General features: G+C 56.2%; 1 protein-coding gene across 8 annotated transcripts in view; it reads left to right on the top strand.

The window, feature by feature from the left end:
* Window positions 1-12,290, top strand: part of LOC132340933 (protein Wiz-like) — a 66,636-nt gene that overhangs the window by 37,596 nt on the left and 16,750 nt on the right. For 6 of the 8 annotated variants that reach the window (XM_059872133.1, XM_059872130.1, XM_059872129.1 and 3 more), the window contains exons 6-7: window positions 4,072-4,533; window positions 7,358-7,900. In XM_059872133.1, the coding sequence (XP_059728116.1) occupies window positions 4,072-4,533; window positions 7,358-7,900 (1,005 nt within the window). Of the gene's footprint in view, window positions 1-4,071; window positions 4,534-7,357; window positions 7,901-9,147; window positions 9,532-10,277; window positions 10,469-12,290 lie in introns of those variants that run through there. The other 2 variants (XM_059872132.1, XM_059872131.1) reach the window with 2 other exon arrangements.

Here is a 12,290-nt window from a genome sequence, read left to right as displayed (position 1 = left end):
TTTATCCTGGATTTTTTGGGATTTTTTGGGATTTCCCATTTTTCCCCGTTTTTCCCCCATTTTCCAGCCCCCAGCCTGACCAGGTGTGAGGTGGTGCCTGCTCTGATCCCAAAACTTGGGCTGGGAGGGGTTGGAATTCTTTGGGATCAGCTCCCAACCTTTCCTCCTTGTTCCCCTCACTCTGAGATTGGATTTATCCCGATTTTTTCCCATTTTTCCCTGTTTTTCCCCCATTTTCCAGCCCCCAGCCTGACCCTCTGTGAGGTGTGCAGTGCCTGCTCCAATCCCAAAACTTGGGCTGGGAAGGGTTGGAATTCTTTGGGATCAGCTCCCAACCTTTCCTCCTGTCCCTCCTCATTCCCCTCACTCTGAGATTGGATTTTTCCTGGATTTTTTGGGATTTTTTGGGATTTCCCATTTTCTCCTGTTTTCCCCCCATTTTTCAGCCCCTAGCCTGACCACCTGCCAGGTGGTGCCTGCTATGATCCCAAAATTTGGGCTGGGAGGGTTCCAAATTCTTTGGGATCAGCTCCCAACCTTTCCTCCTGTCATTCCTCATCCCCTCACTCTGAGATTGGATTTATCCCAGGTTTTTCCCAATTTTCCCTGTTTTTCCCCCATTTTCCCACCCCCAGCCTCCCCACCTGTGATGTGTGCAGCACCTGCTCCAATCCCAAAACTTGGGCTGGGAGGGGTTGGAATTCTTTGGGATCAGCTCCCAACTTCCCTCCTGTCATTCCTCATCCCCTCACTCTGAGATTGGATTTATCCTGGATTTTTTGGGATTTTTTGGGATTTCCCATTTTTCCCCGTTTTCCCCCCATTTTTCAGCCCCTACCTTGACCAGGTGTGAGGTGGTGCCTGCTATGATCCCAAAACTTGGGCTGGGAGGGGTTGGAATTCTTTGGGATCAGCTCCCAACCTTTCCTCCTTGTTCCCCTCACTCTGAGATTGGATTTATCCCAATTTTTCCCATTTTTCCCTGTTTTTCCCCCATTTTCCCACCCCCAGCCTCCCCACCTGTGATGTGTGCAGCACCTGCTCCAATCCCAAAACTTGGGCTGGGAGGGGTTGGAATTCTTTGGGATCAGCTCCCAACTTCCCTCCTGTCATTCCTCATCCCCTCACTCTGAGATTGGATTTATCCTGGATTTTTTGGGATTTCCCATTTTTCCCCGTTTTCCCCCATTTTCCAGCCCCCAGCCTGACCAGGTGTGAGGTGGTGCCTGCTATGATCCCAAAACTTGGGCTGGGAGGGGTTGGAATTCTGTGGGATCAGCTCCCAACTTCCCTCCTGTCATTCCTCATCCCCTCACTCTGAGATTGGATTTATCCTGGATTTTTTGGGATTTTTTGGGATTTCCCATTTTTCCCCGTTTTCCCCCCATTTTTCAGCCTCTAGCCTGACCACGTGCCAGGTGGTGCCTGCTATGATCCCAAAACTTGGCCTGGGAGGGTTCCAAATTCTTTGGGATCAGCTCCCAACTTCCCTCCTGTCATTCCTTATCCCCTCGCTCTGAGATTGGATTTATCCCGATTTTTTCCCATTTTTCCCTTTTTTTCCCCCATTTTCCAGCCCCCAGCCTCCCCACCTGTGATGTGTGCAGCACCTGCTCCAATCCCAAAACTTGGGCTGGGAGGGTTTGGAATTCTTTGGGATCAGCTCCCAACTTCCCTCCTGTCATTCCTCATCCCCTCACTCTGAGATTGGATTTATCCTGGATTTTTTGGGATTTTTTGGGATTTCCCATTTTTCCCTGTTTTCCCCCCATTTTCCAGCCCCTAGCCTGACCAGGTGTGAGGTGGTGCCTGCTATGATCCCAAAACTTGGGCTGGGAGGGGTTGGAATTCTTTGGGATCAGCTCCCAACCTTTCCTCCTGTCCCTCCTCACTCTGAGATTGGATTTATTCTGATTTTTTCCCGTTTTTCCCTGTTTTTCCCCCATTTCCAGCCCCTAGCCTGATCCCATGCGAGCTGTGCCAAAACCAGGACTATGGAGGGGATCTCGGGAGCTGATCCCAAGGGATTTCTAATTCCTGATTTCCCGTTTCTCCCCATTTTTTCCAGCCCCCAGCCTGACCACCTGCTCTGATCCCAGAACCAGGACTATAGGGGGAATCTCAGGAGCTGATCCCGAGGGATTTTTAACCCCCAATTTCCCGTTTTCCCCCATTTTTTCCAGACCCCACTCTGACTACGTGTGAGGTGTGCAACGCCTGCTCTGCAGGAGCTGATCCCAAGGGATTTTTAACCCCTAATTTCCCGTTTCTCCCCATTTTTCCCAGCCTCCAGCCTGACCACCTGCTCCAATCCCATAACCAGGATTGGATAGGAACTCAGGAGCTGATCCCAAGTGATTTTTAACCCCTAATTTCCCGTTTTTTCCCCATTTCCAGCCCCCAGCCTGACCACGTGCTCTGTTCCCAAAACCAGGACTGTGGAAGGAACTCAGGAGCTGATCCCATGTCATTTTTAACCCCTAATTTCCCGTTTCTCCCCATTTTTTCCAGCCTCCAGCCTGACCACCTGCTGGGTGTGCAGCACCTACTCCAATCCCATAACCAGGATTGGATAGGAACTCAGGAGCTGATCCCAAGTGATTTTTAACCCCTAATTTCCCGTTTCTCCCCATTTTTCACAGCCTCCAGCCTGACCACCTGCGAGGTGTGCTGCGCCTGTTCCAATCCCATAACCAGGATTGGATAGGAACTCAGGAGCTGATCCCATGTCATTTTTAACCCCTAATTTCCCATTTCTCCCCATTTTTCCCAGCCTCCAGCCTGACCACCTGCGAGCTGTGCAGCGCCTGTTCCAATCCCATAACCAGGGCTGGGTGGGAGCTGATTCTGAGGGATTTTTAACCCCTAATTTCCCGTTTTCCCCCATTTTTCCCAGCCTCCAGCCTGACCACCTGCTCCAATCCCATAACCAGGATTGGATAGGAACTCAGGAGCTGATCCCATGTCATTTTTAACCCCTAATTTCCCATTTCTCCCCATTTTTCCCAGCCTCCAGCCTGACCACCTGCTCCAATCCCATAACCAGGATTGGATAGGAACTCAGGAGCTGATCCCATGTCATTTTTAACCCCTAATTTCCCGTTTCTCCCCATTTTTCCCAGCCTCCAGCCTGACCACCTGCGAGCTGTGCGGCGCCTGTTTCAATCCCATAACCAGGGCTGGGTGGGAGTTGATTCTGAGGGATTTTTAACCCCTAATTTCCCGTTTCTCCCCATTTTTTGCAGCCCCCAGCCTGACCACCTGCGAGCTGTGCAGCACCTGCTCCAATCCCATAATCAGGGCTGGGTGGGAGCTGATTCTGAGGGATTTTTAACCCCTAATTTCCCGTTTCTCCCCATTTTTCCCAGCCTCCAGCCTGACCACCTGCGAGGTGTGCCGAAACCAGGATTGGATAGGAACTCAGGAACTGATCCCATGTCATTTTTAACCCCTAATTTGCCATTTCTCCCCATTTTTCCCAGCCTCCAGCCTGACCACCTGCGAGGTGTGCGGCGCCTGTTCCAATCCCATAATCAGGGCTGGGTGGGAGCTGATCCCATGTCATTTTTAACCCCTAATTTCCCGTTTTTTCCCCATTTTTCCCAGCCTCCAGCCTGACAACCTGCTCCAATCACATAACCAGGATTGGATAGGAACTCAGGAGCTGATCCCATGTCATTTTTAACCCCTAATTTCCCATTTCTCCCCATTTTTCCCAGCCTCCAGCCTGACCACCTGCGAGCTGTGCCGAAACCAGGATTGGATAGGAACTCAGGAGCTGATCCCATGTCATTTTTAACCCCTAATTTCCCGTTTTTCCCCATTTTTTCCAGCCTCCAGCCTGACCACCTGCGAGCTGTGCAGCGCCTGTTCCAATCCCATAACCAGGGCTGGGTGGGAGCTGATTCTGAGGGATTTTTAACCCCTAATTTCCCGTTTCTCCCCATTTTTCCCAGCCTCCAGCCTGACCACCTGTGAGCTGTGCCGAAACCAGGATTGGATAGGAACTCAGGAGCTGATCCCATGTCATTTTTAACCCCTAATTTCCCGTTTCTCCCCATTTTTTCCCAGCCTCCAGCCTGACCACCTGCGAGGTGTGCGGCGCCTGCTTCGAGACGCGCAAGGGGCTCTCCAGCCACGCCCGCTCCCACCTGCGCCAGCTGGGCGTGGCCGAGTCCGAGAGCTCGGGGGCTCCCATCGACCTCCTGTACGAGCTGGTGCGCCACAAGCCCAAGGCCGAGGGCCCCGCGCTGGCCAAGAAATCGGCCGGCGGCTCCCCCAAGGAGCCGGCGGCGCCGCGCCCGCCGCTGCTGCTGCTGCCCAAGCCCGAGGGCGCCCTCAACAAGGCCATCAAGTCCCCGCCGGGTTTCGCCAAGGCCCTGGGCCGGCCGGGCTCGCCCGCGCTCCGCAAGGTGCCGGCGGCGCTGCCGGGCTCGCCCAAGGCGGGGGAGGAGAAGGGGGCCAAGCTGGCGCTGAGCCCCCTGCCCGCCGAGGGCAAGTGGGCGCCCGAGGAGGACGGGCCGCTCAACCTCAGTGAGTGCCCTTGGGGTCTGGGGGGGTTAATGGGGTTTTATTGGGGTTTTATTGTGGTTTTATTGGGGTTTAATGGGGTTTGGTGGGGTTTGGTTAGGTTTTGTTGGGGTTTTATTGGAGTTTTATTGGGGTTTATTGGGGTTTGGGTGCCCAAGTGGGCACCTGAGGAGGACGGGCCGCTCAACCTCAGTGAGTGCAAAGGGGTCTGGGGGGGTTAATGGGGTTTATTGGGGTTTAATGGGGTTTTGTTGGGGTTTTTTGGGGTATTGTTGGGGTTTAATAGGGTTTTGTTGGGGTTTGGTGGGGTTTAATGGGGTTTTATTGGGGTTTGGTGGGTTTTGGTTAGGTTTTGTTGGGGTTTATTGGGGTTTAATGGGGTTTTATTGGGGTTTGGGCGCCCGAGGAGGACGGGCCGCTCAACCTCAGTGAGTGCAAAGGGGTCTGGGGGGGTTAATGGGGATTTATTGGGGTTTTAATTGGGTTTTGTTGGGGTTTAATGGGGTTTGGTGGGTTTTATTGGGGTTTAATGGGGTTTTATTGGGGTTTTAATTGGGTTTTGTTTGGGTTTATTGGGGTTTGGTGGGTTTTATTGGGTTTTATTGGGGTTTTATTGGGGTTTGGGCACCCGAGGAGGACGGGCCACTCAACCTCAGTGAGTGCCCTTGGGGTCTGGGGGGGTTAATGGGGTTTATTGGGGTTTGGTGGGGTTTATTGGGGTTTTATTGGGGTTTTAATTGGGTTTTGTTTGGGTTTATTGGGGTTTGGTGGGTTTTGGTTAGGTTTTGTTGGGGTTTAATGGGGGTTTAATGGGGTTTGGTGGGGTTTGGGTGCCTGAGGAGGACGGGCCGCTCAACCTCAGTGAGTGCCCTTGGGGTCTGGGGGGGTTAACGGGGTTTTATTGGGGTTTTAATTGGGTTTTATTGGGGTTTTGTTGAGGTTTTATGGGGGTTTATTGGGGTTTGGTGGGGTTTTATTGGGGTTTATTGGGGTTTGGGTGCCCGAGGAGGACGGGCCGCTCAACCTCAGTGAGTGCCCTTGGGGTCTGGGGGGGTTTATGGGGTTTATTGGGGTTTTAATGGGGTTTTATTGGGGTTTTTTGGGGTTTTATTGGGGTTTATTGGGGTTTAATGGGGTTTTATTGGGGTTTAGTGGGGTTTAATGGGTTTTATTGGGGTTTGGGCGCCCGAGGAGGACGGGCCGCTCAACCTCAGTGAGTGTCCTTGGGGTCTGGGGGGGTTAACGGGCTTTTATTGGGGTTTGGTGGGGTTTTGTTGGGGTTTAATGGGGTTTTGTTGGGGTTTAATGGAGGTTTAATTGTTTTTTATTGAGGTTTGGTTGGGTTTTCCTGGGATTTAGTGGGGGTTTCATAGGGTTTGGTGGGTTTGGTGGGGTTTTACTGCGGTTTATTGGGGTTTACTCTTCCTTCTTCTGCTCCTCCTCCTCCTCTTCCTCCTCTTCCTCTTCCTCCTGAACTTTCCTGTCCTTCTCCTGCTCCCGTTTTCCCTTCTTCTCTTCCTCCTCTTCCTCCTCCTCCTGGCACAAACACCCTGGACAGGAACACGAATCCTTCTTATCCCAAATTCCCACGGCCCTGGGAATCCCCTCAGCCCCAAACCCCCAAATTTTGGGATTGTTCCCCTCCCCCAGCCCCTTTTAACCCCTTCTGTGCCATTCCCAGCCTCGGGCTGGGTGCCGCGACACTCGCTGGGAGTTCTGTGGGGAATTCCTCGGGAACCACATTTCCCTTGTCCCACATCCCTTTCCAGGAATCCCCTCAGCCCCAAACCCCCAAATTTTGGGATCCCCACCAGCCCCTTTTAACCCCCTCTGTGCCGTTCCCAGCCGTGGGCTTGGTGCTGTGACACTCGCTGGGAGTTCTGCGGGGAATTCCTCGGGAACCACATTTCCCTTGTCCCACATCCCTTTCCAGGAATCCCCACAACCCCAAACCCCCAAATTTTGGGATTGTTCCCCTCCCCCAGCCCCTTTTAACCCCCTCTGTGCCATTCCCAGCCGTGGGCTTGGTGCTGTGACACTCGCTGGGAGTTCTGCGGGGAATTCCTCGGGAACCACATTTCCCTTGTCCCACATCCCTTTCCAGGAATCCCCTCAGCCCCAGACCCCCGGCTCTGGGATCAGCCCCATCCCACAGCCCCTGCCCCCTCTGACCCCTCCTGCCTCCCCTGCTCTTCCTCCTCCTCTTCCTCCTCCTCTTCCTCCTCCTCTTCCTCTTCCTCTTCCTCTTCCTCTTCCTCTTCCTCTTCCTCTTCCTCTTCCTCTTCCTCTTCCTCTTCCTCTTCCTCTTCCTCTTCCTCTTCCTCCTCCTCCTCCTTCTCTTTCTCCTTTTCTTTTTCCTCCTCCTTTTCTTCCTCCTCCTCCTTCTCCTCCTTCTCTTTGTTCTTTTCCTCTTCCTCTTCCTCCTGCACTTCATCCTCCTACTTCTCCTTTTCTCCTCTTCCTCTCTCTCCTCCTCCTCCTCCTCTGCTCTTCCTCCTTCTTCTGAACTTTTTTCTCCTCTTCCTGCTCCTCTTCCTCCTTCCCCTGGTCCTGCTCCTCCTCCTCCTGGCACAAACACCCTGGACAGGAACACGAATCCTTCTTATCCCAAATTCCCACCGCCCTGGGAATCCCCTCAGCCCCAAAACTCCACCAGCACCTTTTAACCCCTTCTCTCCCGTTTTCCTGCATTCCCAGCCTCGGGCTCGGAGCCCGTGCCGCGACATCCGCTGCGAGTTCTGCAGGGAATTCCACAACTTCCCTTATCCCACATCTCTTTCCCGGGAATTCCCCCAGCCCCTTTTAACCCTTTCTGTGCCTTTCCCAGCCTCGGGCTCGGAGCCGTGCCGCGACATCCGCTGCGAGTTCTGCGGGGAGTTCTTTGAGAACCGCAAGGGGCTCTCGAGCCACGCGCGCTCGCACCTGCGCCAGATGGGCGTGACCGAGTGGTACGTGAACGGCTCCCCCATCGACACCCTGCGCGAGATCCTCACCCGCCGCCGCTCGGGCCACCCCAAGCCCCTGGCCAAGAGCCTGCTGGGCGGGCTGGCCCCGCTGGAGCCGCCGCGGGCGCCGCCCGAGCTGCACCTGCCCGGGCTGGCCAAGAAGGTGCCGGCGCCGCTGAGCCCCCCGGGGCCGGCCCCCGGCGCCGCCTCGCCGCCGCCCACGGCCAGGAAGATGTTCCCGGGGCTCTCGGCGCCCTCCCTGCAGAAGAAGCTCAAGCAGGACCAGCTCAGGGTGGAGATCAAGCGGGAGCTGATGGCTGGGGGAGGAGGAGGAGGAGGAGGAGCCGGGATCCATCCCGGGGAGGCGCCGGCGCCGCCGGACCCGGCCTGGGCAGCGCACGAGGAGATGGCGCCGCTCAACCTCTGTGAGTGGTTCTGGGGTTTGTCCCGGGGATTTGGGGGGTTTAGGAATTAGCTCAGGGATTTTGGGGGTTCAGGGATCATCCCAGAGATTTGGGGAGCTGGGATCCATCCCAGAGATTTGGGGAGCTGGGATCCATCCCAGGGAGCCACTGGATCCATCCCGGGGCCACGAGGAGATGGCGCCGCTCAACCTCTGTGAGTGGTTCTGGGGTTTGTCCCGGGCATTTGGGGGGCTCAGGGATCATCCCAGAGATTTGGGGGTTCAGGGATCATCCCAGAGATTTGGGGAGCTGGGATCCATCCCAGGGAGCCACTGGATCCATCCTGGGGCCATGAGGAGATGGCGCCGCTCAACCTCTGTGAGTGGTTCTGGGGTTTGTCCCGGGGATTTGGGGGGTTTAGGAATTAGCTCAGGGATTTTGGGGGTTCAGGGATCATCCCAGAGATGTGGGGAGCTGGGATCCATCCCAGGGAGCCACTGGATCCATCCTGGGGTCATGAGGAGATGGCGCCGCTCAACCTCTGTGAGTGGTTCTGGGGTTTGTCCCGGGCATTTGGGGGTTCAGGGATCATCCCAGGGATTTTGGGGGTTCAGGGATCATCCCAGAGATTTGGGGAGCTGGGATCTCTTCCCAGGGAGTTTCTTCCCTCCCTAATCCTGGAATTTCCCCCTCCAGCCTCCCAGGTGGATCTGGTGTATGACATCTGCTGGCTCAGGGCTCATCCTGGGGCTTTTGGGGAGCTCATCCCGGGGATTTGGGGCTCTAAAATCCCATCCCAGGGGGTTCCTTCCCTCCCTAATCCCACATTTCCCCCCCTGCAGCCTCCCAGGCAGATCTGGTGCGCAACATCCGCTGGCTGGGGGCTCATCCCAGGGATTTGGGACACTCTGAGCCCATCCAGGGGCTTTTCCCTGCTCTCCTTCCCTCCCTAATCCCAAATTTCCCCTTCCAGCCTCTCGGAAGGTGCACGACATCCTCTGCGAGTTCTTGGGGCTCATCCTGGGGATTTTGGGGAGCTCATCCCGGGATTTAGGATGCTCTGAGTTCATCCAGGGATTTAGGGACCCAAGATCCCATCCCAGGGCGTTCCATCCCTCCCTAATCCCACATTTCCTCCTCTCCAGCCTTCTGGGCGTACCTGTCCCGTATTTTGGGATGCTCTGAGCTCATCCCGGGCATTTGGGGCTCTAAAATCCCATCCAGGGATGTTCCTTCCCTCCCTAAATCTGGAATTTCCCCCCCTGCAGCCTCCCGGGCGGACCCGGTGCGCGACATCCGCTGGCTGGGGGCTCATCCCGGGATTTTGGGATGCTCTGAGCTCATCCAGGGATTTAGGGACCCAAGATGCCATCCCAGGGTGTTCCTTCCCTCTCTAATCCCAGAATTTCCCCTCTCCAGCCTTCTGGGCATACCTGTCCTGTATTTTGGGATGCTCTGAGCTCCTGCCAGGGATTTGGGGCTCTAAAATCCCATCCAGGGATGTTCCTTCCCTCCCTAAATCTGGAATTTCCCCCCCTCCTGCAGCCTCCCGGGCGGACCCGGTGCGCGACATCCGCTGGCTGGGGGCTCATCCCGGGATTTTGGGATGCTCTGAGCTCATCCAGGGATTTAGGGACCCAAGATCCCATCCCAGGGTGTTCCTTCCCTCTCTAATCCCACATTTCCCCTCTCCAGCCTTCTGGGCGGACGCGGTGCGCGACATCCGCTGGCTCGGGGCTCATCCCGAGGATTTTGTGGAGCTCATCCTTGTGATTTTGGGGTGCTCATCCCGAGGATTTTGGGATGCTCTGAGCTCCTGCCAGGGATTTAGGGATCCAAGATCCCATCCCAGGATGTTCCTTCCCTCCCTAAATCTGGAATATCCCCCCCTGCAGCCTCCCGGGCGGACCCGGTGCGCGACATCCGCTGGCTGGGGGCTCATCCCGAGGATTTTGGGATGCTCTGAGTTCGTCCAGGGATTTAGGGACCCAAGATCCCATCCAGGGTTTTCCTTCCCTCCCTAATCCCAGAATTTCCCCTCTCCAGCCTCCCGGGCGGACGCGGTGTGCGACATCCGCTGGCTCGGGGCTCATCCCGGGATTTTGGGGATGCTCTGAGCTCCTGCCAGGGATTTAGGGATCCAAGATCCCATCCCAGGGTGTTCCTTCCCTCCCTAATCCCACATTTCCTTCTCTCCAGCCTCCCGGGCGGACCCGGTGCGCGACATCCGCTGGCTGGGGGCTCATCCCGGGGATTTTGGGGAGCTCATCCTGGTGATTTTGGGGTGCTCATCCCAAGGATTTTGGGATGCTCTGAGCTCATCCAGGGATTTAGGGATCCAAGATCCCATCCCAGGGAGTTCCTTCCCTCCCTAATCCCAGAACTTCCCCTCCTGCAGCCTCCCGGGCAGACCCGGTGTGCGACATCCGCTGGCTGGGGGCTCATCCCGAGGATTTTGGGGAGCTCATCCTTGTGATTTTGGGGTGCTCATCCCGAGGATTTTGGGATGCTCTGAGCTCATCCAGGAATTTAGGGACCCAAGATCCCATCCCAAGGGATTCCTTCCCTCTCTAATCCCACATTTCCTCCTCTCCAGCCTCCTGGGCGGACGCGGTGTGCGGCATCCGCTGGCTGGGGGCTCATCCCGGGGATTTTGGGGAGCTCATCCTGGGCATTTTGGGGTGCTCATCCCGAGGATTTTGGGATGCTCTGAGTTCATCTAGGGATTTAGGGACCCAAGATCCCATCCCAGGGAGTTCCTTCCCTCCCTAATCCCAGAATTTCCCCCCCTGCAGCCTCCCGGGCGGACCCGGTGCGCGACATCCGCTGGCTGGGGGCTCATCCTGGTGATTTTGGGGATGCTCTGAGTTCATCCAGGGATTTAGGGACCCAAGATCCCATCCCAGGGTGTTCCTTCCCTCTCTAATCCCAGAATTTCCCCTCTCCAGCCTTCTGGGCATACCTGTCCTGTATTTTGGGATGCTCTGAGCTCCTGCCAGGGATTTGGGGCTCTAAAATCCCATCCAGGGATATTCCTTCCCTCCCTAAATCTGGAATTTCCCTCCCTGCAGCCTCCCGGGCGGACCCGGTGCGCGACATCCGCTGGCTGGGGGCTCATCCCGGGATTTTGGGATGCTCTGAGCTCATCCAGGGATTTAGGGATCCAAGATCCCATCCCAAGGGGTTCCATCCCTCCCTAATCCCACATTTCCTCCTCTCCAGCCTTCTGGGCATACCTGTCCTGTATTTTGGGATGCTCTGAGCTCCTGCCAGGGATTTGGGGCTCTAAAATCCCATCCAGGGATGTTCCTTCCCTCCCTAAATCTGGAATTTCCCCCCCTCCTGCAGCCTCCCGGGCGGACCTAGTGCGCGACATCCGCTGGCTCGGGGCTCATCCCAGGGATTTTGGGATGCTCTGAGCTCCTGCCAGGGATTTAGGGATCCAAGATCCCATCCCAGGGAGTTCCTTCCCTCCCTAATCCCAGAATTTCCCCTCCTGCAGCCTCCCGGGCGGACGCGGTGCGCGACATCCGCTGGCTGGGGGCTCATCCCGGGGATTTTGGGGAGCTCATCCTGGTGATTTTGGGGTGCTCATCCCGAGGATTTTGGGATGCTCTGAGCTCATCCAGGGATTTAGGGACCCAAGATCCCATCCCAGGGTGTTCCTTCCCTCTCTAATCCCAGAATTTCCCCTCTCCAGCCTTCTGGGCATACCTGTCCTGTATTTTGGGATGCTCTGAGCTCCTGCCAGGGATTTGGGGCTCTAAAATCCCATCCAGGGATGGTCCTTCCCTCCCTAAATCTGGAATTTCCCCCCCTCCTGCAGCCTCCCGGGCGGACCCGGTGCGCGACATCCGCTGGCTCGGGGCTCATCCCGGGGATTTTGGGGAGCTCATCCTGGGCATTTGGGGCTCTAAAATCCCATCCAGGGATGTTCCTTCCCTCCCTAAATCTGGAATTTCCCTCCCTGCAGCCTCCCGGGCAGACCCGGTGCGCAACATCCGCTGGCTGGAGGCTCATCCCGGGATTTTGGGATGCTCTGAGCTCATCCAGGGATTTAGGGATCCAAGATCCCACCCCAGAGGGTTCCTTCCCTCTCTAATCCCAGAATTTCCCCTCTTCAGCCTTCTGGGCACACCTGGTGTGTGACATCCGCTGGCTGGGGGCTCATCCCGGGGATTTTGGGGAACTCATCCTGGTGATTTTGGGGTGCTCATCCCGAGGATTTTGGGATGCTCTGAGCTCCTGCCAGGGATTTAGGGATCCAAGATCCCATCCCAGGGAGTTCCTTCCCTCCCTAATCCCAGAATTTCCCCTCTCCAGCCTCCTGGGCGGACGCGGTGCGCAACATCCGCTGGCTGGGGGCTCATCCCGGGATTTTGGGATGCTCTGAGCTCCTGCCAGGGATTTG

This window comes from Haemorhous mexicanus, chromosome 34 (assembly GCF_027477595.1).
Source record: "Haemorhous mexicanus isolate bHaeMex1 chromosome 34, bHaeMex1.pri, whole genome shotgun sequence".
Lineage (NCBI taxonomy): Eukaryota > Metazoa > Chordata > Aves > Passeriformes > Fringillidae > Haemorhous > Haemorhous mexicanus.
Note: the sequence above shows the minus strand (reverse complement) of the source record. Positions and strands in the feature narration are given on the sequence as shown.